Source organism: Punctularia strigosozonata (genome assembly GCF_000264995.1).
Source record: "Punctularia strigosozonata HHB-11173 SS5 unplaced genomic scaffold PUNSTscaffold_8, whole genome shotgun sequence".
In the NCBI taxonomy this organism is placed as follows: Eukaryota; Fungi; Basidiomycota; class Agaricomycetes; order Corticiales; family Punctulariaceae; genus Punctularia; species Punctularia strigosozonata.
In genome coordinates, this window is record NW_006767440.1 from 734262 (window position 1) to 753427 (window position 19166).

General features: G+C 56.6%; 8 protein-coding genes across 8 annotated transcripts; 7 read left to right on the forward strand and 1 right to left on the reverse strand.

The window, feature by feature from the left end:
• The first annotated feature begins 11 nt into the window (after positions 1–11).
• Positions 12–3028, forward strand: PUNSTDRAFT_103880 (DUF1680-domain-containing protein). The gene is made up of 11 exons (XM_007384820.1): positions 12–354; positions 412–423; positions 490–637; positions 716–750; positions 847–911; positions 977–1064; positions 1148–1444; positions 1501–1609; positions 1664–2029; positions 2088–2333; positions 2389–3028. Exons 1-11 carry the CDS (start codon positions 170–172, stop codon positions 2869–2871), a joined length of 2034 nt encoding a protein of 677 aa, XP_007384882.1. The 5' UTR covers positions 12–169; the 3' UTR covers positions 2872–3028.
• Positions 3029–5996: 2968 nt separating this feature from the next.
• PUNSTDRAFT_45278 (uncharacterized protein) lies at positions 5997–6464 on the forward strand (the record flags this gene model as incomplete). Its single annotated transcript, XM_007384821.1, has 1 exon — positions 5997–6464. The coding sequence occupies one exon, from the start codon at positions 5997–5999 to the stop codon at positions 6462–6464; it is 468 nt and encodes a 155-aa protein (XP_007384883.1).
• Positions 6465–7481: 1017 nt separating this feature from the next.
• On the forward strand, positions 7482–8279 carry PUNSTDRAFT_18435 (uncharacterized protein; the record flags this gene model as incomplete). The annotated part of the gene is made up of 1 exon (XM_007384822.1): positions 7482–8279. A coding segment is annotated over one exon (798 nt), but the record flags the coding sequence as incomplete, so codon positions are not given.
• A 1065-nt stretch (positions 8280–9344) lies between these two features.
• On the forward strand, positions 9345–9944 carry PUNSTDRAFT_32279 (uncharacterized protein; the record flags this gene model as incomplete). Its single annotated transcript, XM_007384823.1, has 1 exon — positions 9345–9944. A coding segment is annotated over one exon (600 nt), but the record flags the coding sequence as incomplete, so codon positions are not given.
• A 933-nt stretch (positions 9945–10877) lies between these two features.
• PUNSTDRAFT_20626 (uncharacterized protein) lies at positions 10878–11972 on the forward strand (the record flags this gene model as incomplete). The annotated part of the gene is made up of 1 exon (XM_007384824.1): positions 10878–11972. A coding segment is annotated over one exon (1095 nt), but the record flags the coding sequence as incomplete, so codon positions are not given.
• A 1179-nt stretch (positions 11973–13151) lies between these two features.
• Positions 13152–14186, forward strand: PUNSTDRAFT_135303 (uncharacterized protein; the record flags this gene model as incomplete). Its single annotated transcript, XM_007384825.1, has 1 exon — positions 13152–14186. The coding sequence occupies one exon, from the start codon at positions 13152–13154 to the stop codon at positions 14184–14186; it is 1035 nt and encodes a 344-aa protein (XP_007384887.1).
• Positions 14187–16099: 1913 nt separating this feature from the next.
• PUNSTDRAFT_135304 (uncharacterized protein) lies at positions 16100–16633 on the forward strand (the record flags this gene model as incomplete). Its single annotated transcript, XM_007384826.1, has 1 exon — positions 16100–16633. One exon carries the CDS (start codon positions 16100–16102, stop codon positions 16631–16633), a length of 534 nt encoding a protein of 177 aa, XP_007384888.1.
• A 353-nt stretch (positions 16634–16986) lies between these two features.
• Positions 16987–19110, reverse strand: PUNSTDRAFT_135305 (UDP-Glycosyltransferase/glycogen phosphorylase; the record flags this gene model as incomplete). Its single annotated transcript, XM_007384827.1, has 11 exons — positions 16987–17314; positions 17368–17438; positions 17501–17620; positions 17676–17765; positions 17821–18052; positions 18119–18171; positions 18230–18310; positions 18367–18564; positions 18627–18789; positions 18839–18995; positions 19050–19110. 11 exons carry the CDS (start codon positions 19108–19110, stop codon positions 16987–16989), a joined length of 1554 nt encoding a protein of 517 aa, XP_007384889.1.
• Between the last annotated feature and the right edge of the window lie 56 nt (positions 19111–19166).

Below are 19166 nucleotides of genomic sequence, written 5' to 3' on the forward strand. Positions count from 1 at the left end.
TCGCCACATTCCACTTTTCTCGGGTCGAAACTTATCTTTGAAGCTTTATCTCACCCGGTTGGACTGCGGATCGAAGCGGTCTCCTATTTATTTATCATGGGACTGTGAACGCGAAATCGTACGAACCGCGACCGAAACCTTGCGGCCAGCAGAGCTCGAGCTGACACCCATGTCTTTCGACGACTGCGCCTCGTCTGTACCCTTCGAGAAGGTCCTCGTCACGTCCGACTTTTGGCTGAACAGGGTCGACGCCGTGCGGATGGGCTCGATCCCGGCGATGTACGCCCAGATGAAGGAGACCGGCCGGTGGGACTCGCTCAAGCTGGGGTGGAAGCCGGGGAAACCCAACAAACCGTACGTTCGCGGTTGCCACCCTTCGAGTAGCGGCGTGGAGTTGACGCATACGTGTAGGCACCGGTTTTGGTTCGTTGAGGGTCTTTGTTTGGGATGAAGAACGGGAGGGAGAATTGCTGACCGCCGCGCGCGCAGGGACTCGGACGTGGCCAAGTGGCTCGAGGCCGCGTGCTACTCGCTCGTGCTGCACCCCGACGCCGAGCTCGCCAAGCTCGTCGAGGAGGCCGTCGACCTCTTCCGCGGCGCCCAGCAGGACGACGGCTACCTCAACACGTACTATACGGTGTGCATATACATCCTCGCGTTTTTTAAGCTCTGTGTGACCGTCTGACGCCGGTGTCTGCTTGCGCAACTGCCAAAGGTCGTCGAACCTGGAAAACGATGGACCAACATCGCGTACGTCAGGCACCCCCGTGTGTCCGAACTCTCCGTGTATAAAAAAAACCGTCGTTTTTGACCGAGTGTGCTTTTTTTGGGCGGCCCCTTGTCCAGATGGTCGCACGAAATGTACTGCGCCGGTCATCTGCTAGAAGCTGCCCTGGCGCATTACACGTGGTGTGCGCTATCCCGTCTCCCCCCCTCGGCTCGCGCGCTCGACTGATCCCAGATGACGCTCTATTAGCTCAAAGCACCCGTCTCCTCGATCCCGCCTTGAAGTACATCGCGCATATTCGCGCCACCTTCGGCCTCGGCGAAGGCCAAAAGAAAGGGTACGGCCTTTTCCTCCCTCGCCCCCTCTCCCCCCCTTTCAACGCCGGGCTCCAGATCGGCTCACGCTTCGTCCTCGCCACAGCTACCCCGGACACCAGGAGATCGAGCTCGCGCTGCTCAAGGCGCACGAGCAGCTCGCGTCCGCGCCGGCCGTGCCACGAGCGACCGTGGACATGCTGCTCGAGCTCGCCAACTACCTCATCGAGGAGCGGGGCCAGCGCCGCCCGGAAGGTCACTACTACGACGTCGAGGCCGCCGCGCGGGGTGAGGAGGTGTTCCCTGGACCGACGCGCCGCGGCGGCGAGAAGTTCTCGTATTACCAGGCGGAGGCGCCCGTGCGGGAGATCAAGAGCGCGGAAGGGCACGCCGTGCGCGTCGGGTGCGTTATGCCGTTTCGTCGACGTATGTGAGAGACTTAGTTCCGGGGGGTACTAGGTACTGGTTGACCGCCGTGGCGGGCCTGGCGCGGTTGACCAGGGACGAGAGCTTGGTGCGGGCGGCGGAGCGTCTGTGGAAATCGGTGATGCGCAAGATGTATGTCACGGTGCGTGTGTGCTCCTCGAACGCTTGCTGCACAAGGTCGCTGACGGCCGAACAGGGCGGTGTTGGCGCAATGGGCGACTGGGAGGGATTCGGGCCGGACCATTTCCTGCCGAACGAAACAGGTCAGCGCGGCTTTGACCCCCCTTTTTCTCATGGCGAGCTCGCAACTGATACGGATGGTCATCGAGGGTATCTTGAAACATGCGCGGCCATTGCGCTCGTGCTGTTCGCGCACCAGATGTTGTTGCTGTCCCCGCGTAACGCGGAGTACGGCAACGTGCTCGAGCTAGCGCTGTATAATGGTGTGCTCGTCGGCATGTCGTTGGACGGCAAGAGTTTCTTTTACGACAACCCGACGGCGACCATCGGGGCAGGCTACGAGCGCAGCAAGTGGTTCGAAGTCTCCTGCTGCCCGCCAAACGTATGTTCACCGTCTGCGGAGCTAAACCTCGCATAGAGCTGATATATCCTTCACATAGGTCGCTCGCCTCGTGAACTCTCTGGGAAAGTACATATACACCCTCGGTGCAGACGATACGGTGCACGTTCACCTGTATATCTCGTCGTTCACTGACCTGGTGATCGACGGTACAAGCGTTCGCGTGCGGCAGGAGGCTTCATCGCCGTGGGCCACCAACGCGTCCGCCACGTTCGTCGTCGAGAGCGCTGGCGACAAGACCGTGCGCTTCAGCCTCCGCAAGCCCCTCGGCGCGGACGATTTCAAGGTCGACGCCCTTTGATCTCTACTCCAGCGCCAGCGAGAGCTCACATGCGCCGCAGATTACCGCTGGCGTCTCGGCCGCGTACATCATCACCGTGAACGACGACTTCATCCAAGTCGCTATCAAGGGCGGACGCGCCATCAAGGCGCCGGTGGCGTTTACCGTCAACTGGACGTACCGCCCGCGCCGACTGCACCCGCACCCGCTCACGCTCGACAACCGCGGCAGCGTCGCGTTCGCGCGCGGCCCGTTCGTGTACTGTGCCGAGTCGGTCGACAACGCGGCGGTGCTCGGCGGCGACCTGCGCGCCCTCCGCGTACCGGACGACGCGCCCGTTCGTGAGATCAGCGGCGCGCGCGCGTTCGCGGGGTCCGGGCTCGAGCCGAAGTTCCTGCGCACGACGGCGTTGGTCGTGAGCGAGGAGGGCGAATCGTGCGGGGAGGAGCTGCCGCTCACGCTCGTGCCGGTGTTTATGTGGGCGAATCGTGGCCCGTCGGAGTTCAGGGTCTGGCTGCCTCGAGAGGTGCACCGAGACTTGTGAACGCACCCGGGGCGCTCGGATGCTCTGGTGAGCTTGGACCACTCAGATGAACAACGGGTTTGAACGTCGGTCATGATTCGTTCTACATCATGTTTGATAGTAGGAAGATTACGGGATATAGGCAGCTACACAAGTTTTTCGAATGCAATGGGTGTACCCCTCCGATGATCTCGCGTCCTTTCAATATGGAACGACTTGGGCGGTGTACTCTAGCGGTGCAAAAGCCGCCAGCGGTAAGTAGGCTTCCCTCTCTTCGCGGGGGCTCGCAATCCTACGGTTGTTCTGGCCGTATACAGCAACATCACTGAGGGGACGACGTTTCACGGTGGACCTGCAGACGTCACCTGCGGACGCGGTCACGTGAGCCACCTAACGCGTATGCCACACAAGCGCGAAGATGAAAGTCGTTGGGGGCTCCTTGGCTTTTGACTCTACCGTCAAATGTTCGGTCTGGTATCTTCCCCAGACCAACCCTCCGGCTTGCCTGGACAAGCTGGAGGGGTTAACTCCTCTCTACCAGAGGAGGGTATTTCGTACATTTGTACAGGAATATTCACCGGAGACCCCCCCCATATATAAACCCCCCCCGGGGATGACCCAGAGGAGCCAGATGAGACGCCCCCCCAAACGCTCATCCCACCACCACACCAAGTAGACTACACGCGTACCCCGAGAGCCCTACACTACCCTAGACCATAGGGACCGATGGGCAAGCCGGGGGGAAGGGCAGGCCCCAACGCCCCCCCAGCAGCCCGAGCACCCCCGCCAGCGCACAACCCGACCCAGCCCACCCAGACCGCGCGCACGCACGTGCCAAGAACACCCTAAGCGGCGCAGCTAAGGCCTGGACGCCGGAGAAATGAGTCAACGAGTCAACGAGTCAGCACGGAAACTCGTCGCCGTCGTCCTCGACCACACCTACCTAGGCAGCACACACACCCGCTCTCCAAGCTGTTCCAGGCAACCATCCCCGAAAGCCTACGCCCGCTGACGCCCAAACCCGTCAAGGCGGGCGAGAAGCACGCAGGCACCCCAACCACCTCGGGCCGTAACCATCAGAAAGCCCGACACCAGCGTCCGAACCGGAGCCCGAGCCCAACGCCCCACAGCCAAGGCCCCCATCCAGAGGTAAAGACCGCCCACCCCCACGCACTGGAAGCAAGTGAGCTGACATGACACCAGACCCTGGTCCCGTACAACCTGCGCATGCCGGCCGAGACCTCGCTCCGCGTACGAGGCGACGAGGGGCACGACCAACCCCCCCAGACGGCCTCACAAGAACAAATGCCCAATCCTGAATACGACGGGATGCAGATAGACACCACCACCGCGAACACGACCGCGGCACCAACCGGCGAGCAGGGTAACCCCCCTCATGCCACGGACGCGCACGCGGCGCAAGCCCCCCCGAAAGCCCAGTCCCAGGGTACCCCACCCGACCCGCAGACGCCGGGAGGACAACCGCAGGCGGCCGCCCCCCAAGCCCCCCCCATGGCCGACCCCACGGTCCTCGAATTCGAAGGTCTCTACGCCAAACCGGAGCATGGACGCTTCCCGACGATCCACACGTGCAAGTGGGACGACATTTTCCTCCACACCAAGCCGGCCCAACGCGAAGCGTGGAGCGCCCAGGACATGCGGACTTCAGTGATCGTATACCCCCCACGCCCTCACGAGTTCGCCAACCCAGACGCCTGCATGGAATACTTCTTAAGCATACTCGATTATATATGCCCCGAGGACAAGGAACCGTTCGGCCCGCCGGAGCCGAGTATCTTCCGCGACGTCCTGGTAAACCAACCGGTCTCGAACAACCAGCGAGCGGAACCGTTCTACATGATAACCGGACTCAACCGCAACGTGGCCCATACCCTCCGCACGCAGCCTGTTTGGTCCACGAAGGTCGGGACTATGTTCGTACTCCCCCACCCCCTCCCCTTGCCCACCTTCGCAGTATCGCTCACGAACTTTACGTGCCGCGACAACGCGAAGGAGAAACTCCACGAGGAGGTAGTTAACTTCCTGCGCGAAAACCTAGCCTTCCGCAATATGGTAACGGTCAGCGCAATCGAGCTAAACGTGGCCGACATCGACAGCCAGGCGGGAGCCGACAAGCACATGGAAAGCGTCCTCCGAACGGTAGAGCTTCGCCCCCTCTGGATCCCTCGCGGCGACAACGGCTCAGAGGGCTACGAATCCCGCTGGAACCTATACATCGACTGCCCGATCCCGCCCGAACGCCACTCGGATTGGGCAGAGATGCTCCGGAGCTTCGAATACAAGGCCAAGTGGGGCACGGGCACCGACGCCGGCCACATGCGCTGCTCGTATTGCTCGAGCGTAGATCATCAGCGAGCAGTATGCGAGTTCCAAGCACTCCCGAACTGGTTCGACACCGAACGCACCGCCCCCAAGGCTATCCCTGGTCAGTCCATCGCGCCCGTCATCCCCAACTCCCGCGGCAACAAGGGGGGCACGAGGCAACGCCCCGAGAACAACCGTGGCGGTAACAAGCGGAGGGGAGGCAGAGGCTCGGGCGGGAGGAAGTAGAACCCCCGCCCTCCGACACCCGTAACGAATACCTGTACCGTTACGAATACGATACATATATAGATGCGCGCACGAACCCCCTCTCAATATCATCTATATGACCTGCCCCCACACTGTCGGGAAGTGAGTGAAAGGGTGAACACACGACGCGATATCGAGCAGCGGCTAAACACCAGTAAGAGGGCCCAGTGACTAGACAGGCCCGCCGGCCCCGCGAATAGACAGGCCCGCCGGCCCCGCGACCGAACGGGCTCGGCGTAAGTGGACCGTAGGGAGACCGCTCGACGATCACCCAGAGCTTAGTGCCGCCTAACGTAATACTATACAAACTACGTCATACTCGGGGGGCACCGCCTTATAAACAACCAACCAGAGGACGACCCACTGAATCGAACCACCTCCCTGCCCGACAATCGGCTAGCAGGCATGAGAATCGAAGCAGTAAGGAGGAGATAAAATCCTGAGCGGTCGCCCCAAGGGAACCACAACACCACACACTCATTAACCCTGGTACGGTAGCCATCCCTCGCCTGCCGAGAACGAACATTAACACGCTTGCCCTCGCCACAGAAACAATGTCAAGTACCTCTACCCCGACTCCATTCCTTATAGAATACAGCCCGATCCACGCTAAACGAACATTAGCTGGGAGGTGCGACGCACACTGGCAGGCGTACGAACCATCGGAGGAAAACCCCCTCCCCACCACCTGGCACGGCACCAAGGTCCGCCTATACGACAACCTGGGCGCCGTAGCTTGGGGAATCCTCACGATCGATCAGATCGACGACAACTATGTCACGTTCAGACTGAGCGGACCCACCTGGAGCTCCACCATCGTGGATACGAAGGACAAGAACCCTCCCGTGATCACGGATAGAAACTGCCCCCCCATCTCGAAGTTAACCCTTCTCTCCATACCGAAGCTGGACGACACGGACCTCGGAATACCGTGGTGGAGGTGGGCGATTGCGCGCGCGAAGGGGATGCTTAACATGAATGTCCCAATGGGCCTTGATGTCTTCTGGGCGGAACCGATATAAATAGCGTAGACTAGCCCCCAATCAACGAATAATAACCTGTCTGTCGCACGCACCGTTACTGGAGGATGGGACACACCGACCAGACCAGACAGCGCGGAACGTAATAGGGTGCGAGCGACCCAAGCTAGGTTCGGCCGGCCAAAAGCGGGCCAAACCATAGACGAGCGAACGCCGCGAGGCGGGCAGACCGCCTGCCGTCGAACCTGAATAAATTCAGCTACAAACAACACACACACACCACCAACAATGAGAGAGAACGACAAACAGCAACCTGTATTGAGCGTTGACCGTTGCCCTAACGAGGGAGACGGCCCCGGGACGAGAGCGCGGTCCGCTGTGCATGGGACGGAGATGCACAGTTTAAACAGAGCGAATCCCCCGCCCTGCGGTGGGACTTCAACGGTTCGAACACCACAGACCCATGAGCGAGAACCTAGGGGAGCCCTCCGCCTCCCAGATCAACCACAGGAGGCGAGCGACTACCCGACGAACAACACCGCGGAAGCGCCGCAACCAACCCCCCGGACACGAGAAGAAGCCGAGAGAGCCAGGGGTAGTGCCACGCACGACGAGAGCGACGACAGCTCCGAAGACGACGAAGGGGCGCAACGACCATGGGACTTCGAACTGGACGAAGACATGATGTGGGAGCCCGAAAACGCCCCGCGCCCGGGAGCCAAGCCGGGCAAGCCTAAAGGGATGAAGAACACTAAGGCGTCAATCAAAATTGCAAGCCTCAACATGAGAGGGAGAGGGGACATGACCCACCTCGAACAGAACAAACCACGTAACAAGTGGTTCCACATAAACCAACTGGTGCGGGATAGCAGGATAGGCATCCTCCTGCTCCAGGAAACTCACCTGACGGCGGAACTGAAAAACCAGGTCGAATCAGTCTTCAGTAAGAGACTACGCGTCCTCAACTCAGAGGACGAAGAGGCACCAACCGCCGCGAGAGGCCTCGCCTTCGTCCTCAACAGGGAAATCACGAACGCGGAAGATGCGACCATCGTAAACGTGATCCCGGGACGTGCCGTCATGCTGAGAATACCATGGCACTCGGACCAAGAGCTTACCATCCTGGGGGTATACGCACCGAACGAGGCCAAAGAGAACTCCGAATTCTGGAGAAACTTGAAACGAGTATGGAGGACGGAGCGGCTCCCTAAACCCGATATGATGATGGGCGACTTCAATCTAGTAGAAGATAAGCTGGACCGCCTTCCGATGCATAACGACAACGGCGAAGCCGTGGAGGCCTTCCGCACCCTCAAGGCGAAAATGGGCATGCACGACGGATGGAGAATGGACCATGAGGACTATCTTCAGTACAGCTACACGCAGAACGCGACCGGCTCCCACTCACGAATAGACCGCATATACGCCGCCGAGCATACGCTCCGCAATTGCAACGTCTGGTACATAGAACCCCCCGGGGCAGTCCAAACGGACCACCGAATGGTATCCGTCCAGTTAACGGACGCGAGCAAACCGTTCATAGGGAAGGGAAGATGGGCTATGCCCGCTGAAATGCTAAAACACAAGGCAGTTAGGGAGAGCATCGAAACAATGACACGAGAACTGGAAGCGAACGTACAACTCGCCTGCAAACTGCCCCATCGCTCCCCGACATGGAACCCACAGACCCTCCTTGCAGACTTCAAGAAAGAGCTGGAGAGCGACGTACGAGACATCCAAAGGAAACGAATGCCGAAGATCGATAGGAAGATCGCCGGCCTAAACCTCCGCCTAAGCCAGACCGTCAATAACCGTGAGATTGACGAAAATGAACGCTCCATACAAGGAGCGATAATAAACGAAAAGATAGGAGAGCTTACCGCCCTGAAGCACACCCAGACACGAACGAACTCGGCGGCACACGACCAGCTCAAGGGAGAGGTCATATCGAAGTACTGGTCCGCGATCAACGGCGATAGGAGACCAAGAGATACGTTGGCGAGAGTCCGAAACCCGAAGAGAGGCGGCCCGAACGAGCCAGAGTTCCTGACGAGCTCGGTAAGAATCGCCGAAGCGGCCCGGGACTACCACGAAGGACTACAGAACCTAGGCAGGAGACCAGATAATGAGACAAACGAAGCCAGGGTGAGAGTGCGGAATAGCACGAAAATACGCCTCAGCGAAGAGCAAAAGAATCACATGGCGCAGGGGGTCACAAGGGACCAGGTAATACAAGCGATCAAGGGTGCCCCTAACGGGAAGGCCCCCGGGATGGACGGATTCCCGTCAGAGATGTGGAAATACCTGCACGAACAATACGAAAAAACCGAGAATGATGACAGGCCGACGTGCGACATCGCCGAGATATTCACCAAAGTATTCAACGACATAGAGAAGAACGGGATATGCTCTGGAACCGACTTTTCGTTAGGATGGCTCTGCCCGATCTATAAGAAAAATGACAGGCAGGACATTAGCAATTACCGCCCGATTACTGTCCTGAACGCAGACTACAAGATATTTACCAAAGCGTTAACCCTACGACTGTCCAAAGTTGCCGAAAAGGTGGTCCATCCGGATCAAGCCGGATTCATCCCCGGAAGATCGATATTTGACCAGGTTAAGCTCGCGAAATTGACAACGCACTATGCAGACCAAACTGACTTCCGGGGAGCCCTGGTCTCCCTGGATCAAGAAAAAGCGTACGATAAAATCGAACACGCGTACCTTTGGGACATACTAGAGAAAATGGGATTCCCCAAGTCGTTCATCGACACCATAAAGCACCTATACGACGGGGCAGAGACCCTAGTGATCATAAACGGAGTCCTGAGCACCAGGTACGGTGTATTTCGAGGAGTGAGGCAAGGGGACCCCCTCTCATGCCTCCTCTTCAACCTAGCAATCGAGCCGCTCGCAGATATGATCCGGAGGTCAACGCTAAGGGGGATGAGCATCCCCGGAATACTGGAACGCACTATCGTGTCCCTATTCGCAGACGACACATCAGTCATCCTACACCACCTTGACAAATTCGAAGACCTCACCGCGATACTAGACGAGTGGTGCGCCGCATCAGGCGCAAAATTCAACGTGCTGAAAACCGCGGTGATACCACTAGGCCCGGAGCAATACAGGGCGGAAGTAGTAGCGACGCGCAGGCTAGCCGCCGGCAACAACTGCATCCCGGACGGCATAAAGATCGCGAGCGACGGCGAGGCAATACGTTTCCTGGGGGCCTGGATCGGAAACGGAGCCGACGACGCTACCCCGTGGGGACCAACCCTAGAAAAGATCGACGCGGCGCTAGGCAGATGGGAGAGGAGTCATCCAACACTGGAAGGAAGGCGCCTAATAGTCCAAATGGTGGTAGGAGGAATGAGCCAATACCTAACTAAAGTCCAGGGAATGCCGGTAGAAATCGAAAAGACACTGACGAAAAAGATACAGACCTTCGTCTGGAACTCACCCAAAACCCCACCAATCAACAAAGACACGATGGCTAGGCCCATCTTAGAGGGAGGAAAGAAGATCCTGAGCCTGAAGGAAAGGAACGAAGCGATCCAGCTAACGTGGCTGCAATCGTACCTAGACATCGGACAGACGCGCCCAAAGTGGGCATACGTGGCAGACGAAATAATGAGAAGGAACGTCCCGAAATCCCTGAGTAAGTGGGACGAGGATGCCCTGATAAACTGTTTCCAACAGGACTGGAAACCAAAGACGAAAGGAGGCAACCTACCGAAAGAGCTGCGGGACCTAGTCGTAACCGCTGTCAAGCACGATCTAAAGTTCGAGGCGATAGAAATCAGCACTAATGTTAAAGCCGAGCTCCCGCTGTGGCTCCACATCGGAGGGGAGTCCGCCGCAAAACGCCTACAAAACACGCCGAGAGCGAAATGCCTGAGACGAAACCATGACCTGCTCACCGTGGGCGACTCCGCATACTATACACACTTCTGGCCAAACAACCATAAAGCTCGAACAGACTGCCTATGCGGTGCATGCATGAGGGCAAAAGCAAGAGGATGTACGAACCCCGAGGCATGCCGCAAAGCCTGCGAGAGAGTATACAACGAACTGGGAGAGAGATGGAAACCCTCTGGCCCCCAGTACATAAGGAAGGAATTCGACAGTAACGTCACCTGCGCGGGGATACCTGACGAAGAAAGAGGACAATTGAGACCCTTCGACTCCGATCACATAGTGAGGCAGACGAGGGACTGCTTCCGGATATTCGCAGGGAACCTCACCCCAAGAAGGGCCCCACCGAGACCGCGAACTAGTCCTGGAGACACCTCGGCGATCTCAGTGGCAGTAGCTGGGGCCAGATGGTCCAAGGAAGGCGAAGACGCCAGGCACGCAGGGGGTATCTGGGCTGGAGAAGGCAGCCAATACAACCAAGGTTTCCGCACACCAGGCGGGGACTCGACGACATACACGCAGGGGATATACGCAGCGATAGCAAAGGCCGCGAGCATCATCCCCGCCTCCAAACCGCTCATACTTCGCGTTCCGAGCGAGGCCGTAATCCAAGAGCTCACGACGAAAAGAGCGAGAAACGAAGATAACGACTGGGTCGATAAAACCGAATCCGACGCGCAGAGAACTGCGATCGCGAATATAAGGGCCAGGGAGGCCTGGACGGCGTTCATAATGACGCCTCTGAAGGGAAAGAACGCATCAGTGAAGAAGGCGAGAGATGCCGCAAAAGCAGCGAATGAAGCGGGACCAATCGAGGAACTGACCGCGCCTCCTCCAGAGTTTACAATACACGGAGCAAGACTCTGTGCCTCCACCCAGAGCTCCCTATACCGGAGCCTCATCAAGAAAAGGAAGCCCACCACGAGAAGACACACCGCAATGAACCTGGACATAATACGGTGGGCGGCGGCCGGACTAGGGCGGAAGACCCCCCCCTCAGACGCCCAGATATGGAAAGCAACCCGCAGCCCGGTCATGTTGAGGGCCGAACGCGCGTTCCTGTACAAAACCGTGCACGAGGCCCACCGGGTGGGCGGTTTCTGGGAGAAAATACAGAACTACGAAAACAGAGCAGTCTGCGGCGTATGCGACTGCACAGAATCCATAGAGCACATACTCACCGACTGCGAAGGTAGCGGGTGCTACATAATTTGGCGACTAGCGGAGTCCCTGTGGAGACGCAAGACGTCCAAGCCATGGCCAGGCAACGCGTACGGCACCATAATGGCGTCGTGCATGGCGAGTTTTGAGGACGACAAGGATGGGAGCGTTAGCAGATTCTACAAGATCCTGATCGCGACGTCGGCTTACATGATATGGGTCATCAGGTGCGAACGGCGGATCCAACGCGGGGAACACCCAGAGAAAAGGCACACGCGAACGGAGATACACAATAGGTGGGTAGCCAAAATTAACCAACGGCTGAACCTAGATAGGGCGATGGCGAACGGATCACGTTACGGAACGAAGGCCCTAGCAAGGAAAACGGTCCTGAAGACCTGGTTGGGCGCACTAGATGACGAAGAAAGCCTCCCCGAGGACTGGATCTGGAAGAGCGCGGTTTTAGTGAGTATACGACCAATACGCGATCGGGGTGGATAACCCACCCCGCGGTTGGAGTCTCACACTCGAAGTGCGTAAAGCATTTCCGCGCGGTGATATATGACTTCTATGATTATGACACACATGCAGGCTGATACTTCTTACCCACACTTTGACCAGGCGATGATCTCTCGGAGGCGGGCTTGGCCCGACCGTCTGAGAGTAGCCTACAACCAAAAAAAAAAAAAAAAAAAAAAAAAAAAAAAAAAAGATGAAAGTCGTTCTCTTCCTCGCCTCTGATCAAGGCTGCTACATCCATTCTCAGGAGGCGATTTCCACGAAGAAGAAATCGAAGCGCAGAACCAGAATTCAACGAAGTAGGTCGACGCATACAGGCTGTGGTCGTAGTCTACGTCGAACGAGCCAACAAGCCCAGATTGGCCAGCTCGTTGCGCGCTTAGAGCGTATCGCAACTCAATATTGATACCAACAAGAAGTATGGATAGGCAAGTTCCGCCTATTCAGAAGCATTTTCCAGCGCATCTCATGACTTTGTTCCCCGACGCCACTCCACCTGACAACCGTAGCCGGCTCCCCTCTCCTAGTATTTCTCCACGGAGCTCTGCTATGGATGAGATCAGACAGAAGATTGATGACAAGATATACAAACTACTCGAAGAGGTCCGGAGCTTACGAGAAAATCGGAACCACTTAGCACCGATCTACAAGCTTCCCGTCGAAATGATGTCCTCTATCTTTTGTCACTGCATGCCAGCTTCCCGGGGTGACCCTGTCCAGTATCCATCCAGCCACACATTTATGAACGTATCGCGCCGTTGGCGTGAGATTGGGCTCGGAACCGCCGCTGTGTGGGCAAACCTGCCAAGTCGCATCCTAGCTTCCCCGGAGCTGACTCAGATGTTCCTGTCGAGGTCGAAGGGCACGCCTCTCACGTTGAACGCGATCGTTCGATCCGCCTCTCCCAGCCCAGTCGACAGCATCATCTCCCACATGGACCACACAGTGAATCTACGACTTCGCTGCACGAGTTCTCCCAACCTGAAGGTTGCACTCTCAGTGCCTGCCCCGCTTCTTGTTTCGTGTTTCGTGCACCGCGTGCAGCTACCAGACGATTTCTTGGCCCTATCTGCCCCGCGACTCCGGCACATGCACATGTGTTACACGAAACTAAACTGGGCCACAATGTCTACCTCGCTTCTGTGCTCTCTGACCAAGCTCCATTTGGAAGATATGTATGGCGTCTTCGACACCGCGGCAGAGTTGATCAACGGATTGAGATCGATGCCACGGCTCCAGGAACTGCGCATGCACGACGTCTCGGTCCTTGGTAATGATCTGGATACCAAGGAGGCATCTCACGAGCATAATCCTCTTATCCTGGCTCAATTGCGAGTTTTCTATTTCAGTGGGAAAGTATCTAACCTCAAATTCATTCGTGGCATCCGATTTCCTCCCGCAGCCTCTCTGACTATCCGTATTCGCTCCTACGGCGAGATCTCATTTCCATGGGACTGGCATGGACTACTGGCATCTCTGCAAGATCATGGCACCCGGTGCGATACTGGGCCCAATGTACGACGCTTGGAATGCTATGAAGATTCACGTAACTTCGCATTCCACGCGTACGCGACGCCCTGCCTGGATGACCCCACTCCGCCATTGCTTCGTTTGATCATCGATGACAAACTCTTTATCAATACGGAGCGCGACATCGACTTCGTGGGCATGCTTCAACTTGAACATCTCGAGGTGCTTGGCCTATGCCTTAGAGATGGTTTCAATGAAGACTTGGTCACTCGCATTCTTAAGCACGGTCATAACGTGTCCGAGCTTTGGCTTCGCAGTCACTACGCGAGCAAAACGGCTCTTACTCAGCTGGCAAGATCATCGCTGAAGCAGGGCAAGAAGAAAGGGCAGTCCACGGATCCCCCCCTGCTGCCGGAGGTCCGACGCATTCACGCGAATTTGGAAGAGCGGCGACCGAGTCAAGATCTGCTCAGTCGACTCCGAAGCCTCCTGAAACAAAGGTCCAGAAGCGCGAGTGGGCCTCCGGAGCTCATGCTCGTGAACAGTCGAATCGACAAGCCCGAGGAGATCGAGAAACTGCGAACGGCAGCCGGCAGAACGGAGCTTGTGCAGTTGATGGACGACGCGGACGTGTCCGGAGAAAGCTATTTCGGTTTACCGGATGAGACCCCGGAGGATGAACTTCACTAGGCTCGTCATAGGTATTGCGTCGACCTGTTAAATATGTTGACAAAGAGCTGCACTTGCGCGATTGAGCACAAAATTCCGACTCCCCCCGTAAGGGGAAGGAGTTGGTACTGGACTCGGTCATAGTGACACCCCCTGTGACCCCGCCAAAACGTTACAGAAGCGTGATAAAGCGTGATGGCTCCGCGGAAATCGGACAGCTAGGCGCTCGAATTAATCTGGCCGCAGCAGCGTGACAAAGTGAGTGTGAGAATGCTTAGATCATGTATTGGAATCAGTTGTAAATCTGATCAAGGAGCTCGCCGAGGTGCCGAAGGTTACATTGTTGCTGATACTGGTCAGTTACGTAATTGTTACCTCTACTGCGCATTTTCTTCTCTGCGTGATGACACTTTCCGTCTTGGGCCTTGAGATGTGGAGCTTCGGGCGCTTGTTTATTACGTAGATTTGACGGTGCATAGTTGGAACTCCGAGCCACGGGTGACCTGTGCCTTGTGGTCCGATGTAATCTCCGCCCGAATGTAACCAATCAGATTGGACGGGGGAGTCGGAATGAGGCGCTTGCCGCCCCCTTACTCACGTCCATGCCGTCCGAGCCGCAGCGATTGTTTGGTGTGCTCTATGGCTCGACCTTGTTGCACGTCGCAAATATCTTAGAATAATACGACGAAGCCTAGACTCCTTCGCGTAGGAAAATGGACAGGCGAGTAGCGTCTGTTCAATAGCGCAATCCGGCTTCTTCAACTTTACAATCCTTTAGCCAACTCTCTTCCGCAGACGCCCCTTGGCTGAGCTCTGCGGCGGACGAGATACGTCGCGAAATTGATAGCAAGATACACGGCCTGCTTGAAGAGGTTCGGGCCTTACGCGAGAGGCGCAACCATTTGGCGCCTGTCTACAAGCTTCCCGTTGAACTGTTAACCTCCGTCTTCTGTCATAGCATGCCTGCTTCAAAGGACGAACCCGTTCAATTCACTTCAAGCCACGCATTCATGAACGTATGTCGCCGTTGGCGTGAAGTCGGGCTCGGAACTGTCGCTGTTTGGGCGGAACTGCCCGGCTATGTCCTAGCCTCCCCGAAGATGACTCAGACATTCCTATCGAGGTCGAAAGGCGCGCCGTTGACGTTGAATGTGAGCGTTGGTTCTAAAACGACAACAGCCTCCCCCGCTGCCGTCGACACCGTCCTCTCTCACATGGATCGCACAGTAAAACTTCGGCTTCGTTGTACAAGCTGGTCCCTCCCAAAGCTTACCCAACTCCTACAGCCAGCTCCGCTCCTGTCCTCGTGCTCCATCATTAGCATATCAAGGACCCCCATGTGTCTACCAAACGATTTCTTGGCTCTATCTGCCCCACAGCTCCGCCATCTACACTTATATCGCACAAAACTCCACTGGACTGCGATGTCAAGGTCGCTACTGCAAGGACTGACAACACTCGAAATGGACAGTGTGTATGGGGTTTTCACCGTGGCAGAACTCATCGACGGATTGAGATTTATGCCATTGCTTCACGAATTGCACCTGCGTTGAGTCTCGCCATCGGATTCGAAGAAAAATACTACACGTTCTGGTCCCGTCATGCTGCCTCGACTGAAAGTTTTTTATCTTCAGGATTCGTTGGAACGCTGGGACAAAAGAGCCAGCGAATTGATCAACATGATCAGAGTACCTCCTGAGGCTTCGGTGACTATCCGGCTTTCCAGCCTTGACCGAGGTCCATGGGATTGGCCTGGATTATTGGCGTTTTTGCAGGATCATTGCACACTATGCGTTACCGGGCCCCGTATTCGCCGCTTGGAATGCTACGAAACCTCGGACACTTTTGCCTTCCATGCATACGCAACACATGTGTTACATCATCATGACCCTCCATTGCTTCGTGTGATCCTCAAAGGAACCCTCTTCGACACCATGAACCGCGATATTGACTTCGTGGGGATGCTACAGCTCGATCATCTCGAGATACTCGGCCTGCTCCTCCTTTCGCATTCTGATCGGGACTCGATCGTCCGCATTCTCAAGCACGGAGGGAACGCGTCCGAGCTTTGGCTCCGAGATCACCATTCGTGCAAGACGGTGCTTCCTCTCCTGATCGAATCGTCGCCAAGGCAGGGAAAGAGCGATCAACAGCCCACGGAGCATCTTCTGCTTCCGGAGCTCCGAAGGATTAACGCGAATCTGGAAGATCGACGACCGTCTCAGGATCTGCTCAGTCGATTCCGAAGCCTCTTGAACCGAAGATCCAAGCTCACGAACGGGCCATTGTCCCTCGCGCTCGTCAACAGCCGCATTGACAAGCCCGAAGACCTTGAGAAACTTCGAAAGGCTGCCGGTCAAACGGAGCTGGTGCAGGTACTGGACGACCGAGGTGCGTCTGGAGAAGACTATTTCATCTTGTCGAATGTGGACAAGGAGCCGGAGATCATTGACTCGCCGCATTCGTGATAAATGTCGAATTCAATCGATATTACATGTCTAATGGCATAGTCTTAGCTAATTCCTGCCATCCATCTCTGCTTGATAGTTATCTGGTCGTTCGCGAGGTGAACGGTTGGCCTGCTCAGACCCTCCGTTGTCTGTTGGCGTCTTCGTCATATGTCGAGGCTGCAAAGACAGGGGGTTGCGGTATCGACGACGAAACGAGATAATTGACCTCTGCTTGTTCGTCGGTCTTCGTTCGCAGGACAACGCATATTTGTTACGTTGAACAATAAGGCCAAGGAAGCATTAGTAGTATATTGCCATTGATGCGGAATATCATATACATCAGAATGCTGTTCAAGGCGCATGCGGACAAACTACAGGGTTAAATCCTTTAAGAGCTGTGTCGTTGCTTTCGATGCTCGGCCACCCTCGTCCGCATTGCTCAGCAGCATGTCCCTCACCCGCCCCGCATTGACTTTCTTCCTTCTCCCATCCTCACCACGCATGCCCACCAGCACGTCCTTGAATTCGCTCCGGACGCCGGCCACAGTGCCCGTCGGGGCGTGTCCAGAGCGGTACACTGGCCTGCGTATATGTGGGCCTGTTCGCACCTCAAGTAGCTCATAGGCAACGTCGAGCGCGTCGGGGTCGGACAGAGCGGCTGCAACAAGAGGTTGGTCGGCGGCGAAAGGCCAGCAGATCCTGCGTAATGTAGTAAGGGCCGCAGGAAGGGACGTCGATAAGTTGTTGCCTACATCGGCACGCCCGCTGTCAGACTTTCCATCGCACTGTTCCAGCCTCCGTGCGTCAAAAACCAGCCGGTGGCCTGCATTAGATATGTCAGCCACCCTAACTGAGAGCATCCTTGCTGGACGAATGAAGACGCACCGGGTGAAGGAGGATGCGTTGCTGAGGTGCCCACGCGGACACAATCCCGAGTCCGCTCTTCTCTATTTTCGACGAGATGGTCAGAGGCACGGTTGCGTGCGGCGAAGAATGCGTGAGGATCTGACACAACAGATGCATTAATACCGCGACTCAATGACAGATAAGGAAGGCGTACGAAGGGAACGCCATGATCGATCAGCTCATCGAGGATTGCCCATAGCTTCTCCGGGTGCGCCCAGGAGCCGTAAATCGTCCCGAACGAAATCTGTGAAAGGCGCTCCTCGGTTGTAAGATTCTGGAGTATGGACAGAATGACTTACATAGACGACGGAATGAGGGCCGTTACACTGCAAGGCCGCATCAAGAAAACGAGCAAAGTCATCGATCACCGCGGGACAATCAACCGAGGCTAGACCAAACGGGAGCTGAGGTCCAATGTTGTAAACTTTACGAGGCGGCGAGAAAGACGTCATCCAGTCTTCCATAATCGCAACGCCCGGATCACACGCGACATCGGTTGTTTGCACAACTCCATCACATTCTTGGAAGAAGCTGGGATGTGGAAAGAGAAAGAAACGACGTCAGGTAGAGAATCTTGCTGAGCGAAGAGACACCCACTCGTATGCGGCGGATTGACCGTGCATCCAGCGCTGAATCATGGGTTGTGTCATCTGCATCGTCCATTCCAGTCAGGTTCGATCTTTACATACACTGACAGCCATATCTCACCTCTTGCGGAAAGTCCTCGTAGTCATACATCTCCGGAAGACCGGGAAGGCGGTACACCTCCCCAGGACGGTTCTCCATCCACTATCAGCACGAGTACCCCGTTCAGATCCGACGGCGCAGAATCCTGAAGACCGTACCTCACTGGCGGCGCTGACGAGGTTATTGCAATCCCGCGCCGCAATCTCGTTCAGAATAGGCCGAAGGTCGCCGAGACCGCCACGCTCCTTAGGGCCAAATAGACGTACGACAGCGCTCGTGGCGCCGCTCTGCCACGCGAGTACGGGTATGAGCGGGCTTAGCTCCTTGATGGCGCGCAGGACGGGAAGTGCGAAGAACTATGTCGCGTAAAGCGTCAGAACGGATCAGGCCCAGGGAAAAGAGCATCCAAATTCCTCACGTCGACGATAGCGGCGATGGGCGGCGGTAAGGGCGCGAAGATGGTGCCCCTAGCGGCGCACGTCACAGACTGCGCCTGTAGCAGTTTCGCGTACACGGCGCGAAAGAGTGTGCCGCCGTGCTGCGCATCCGACAACGAAGCGTCAGATGTAAGCGACACGATCCTGCGAGCGTCAATGGTCACATACGACGACCACGTGTACGGAGCCATACCTGATCAACTGTTTGGCATCTTCCTCGTTCGGTTCGAAGTTGCAGGAGACCTCGTTGTGTACCTTGTCTATGATTGACGGCCAAGCGAGCAGTGTGATGTTCACGGGGCGGGCTTTGACGAGCCTCGCTGCGAAGTGGCATAGGGGACGCGCGTGTCCTGTGGTTTCGATATAAGACGGTAATCACAAGAGTGACGGAAGCCACTGCGCACCCCAGGCTGGATAGGTAAATAAGAGAAGATGCTTGGAGACGGAAGCTTGAGGCGAAGCCATGCTGTTCTGAGCTGCTGATAGTCTCCTCAGCAAGCTCGTTACTTATACGTTGGTCG

Excerpts from the sequence above, each read along its gene's own strand:
- PUNSTDRAFT_103880 (XM_007384820.1), top strand. The coding sequence starts at position 170 with ATGTCTTTCGACGACTGCGCCTCGTCTGTACCCTTCGAGAAGGTCCTC. Across the intron at positions 912-976 it reads CCTGGCGCATTACACGTGGT|CTCAAAGCACCCGTCTCCTC; the intron begins GTGCGCTATCCC and ends ACGCTCTATTAG. Across the intron at positions 1,065-1,147 it reads GGCGAAGGCCAAAAGAAAGG|CTACCCCGGACACCAGGAGA; the intron begins GTACGGCCTTTT and ends TCCTCGCCACAG.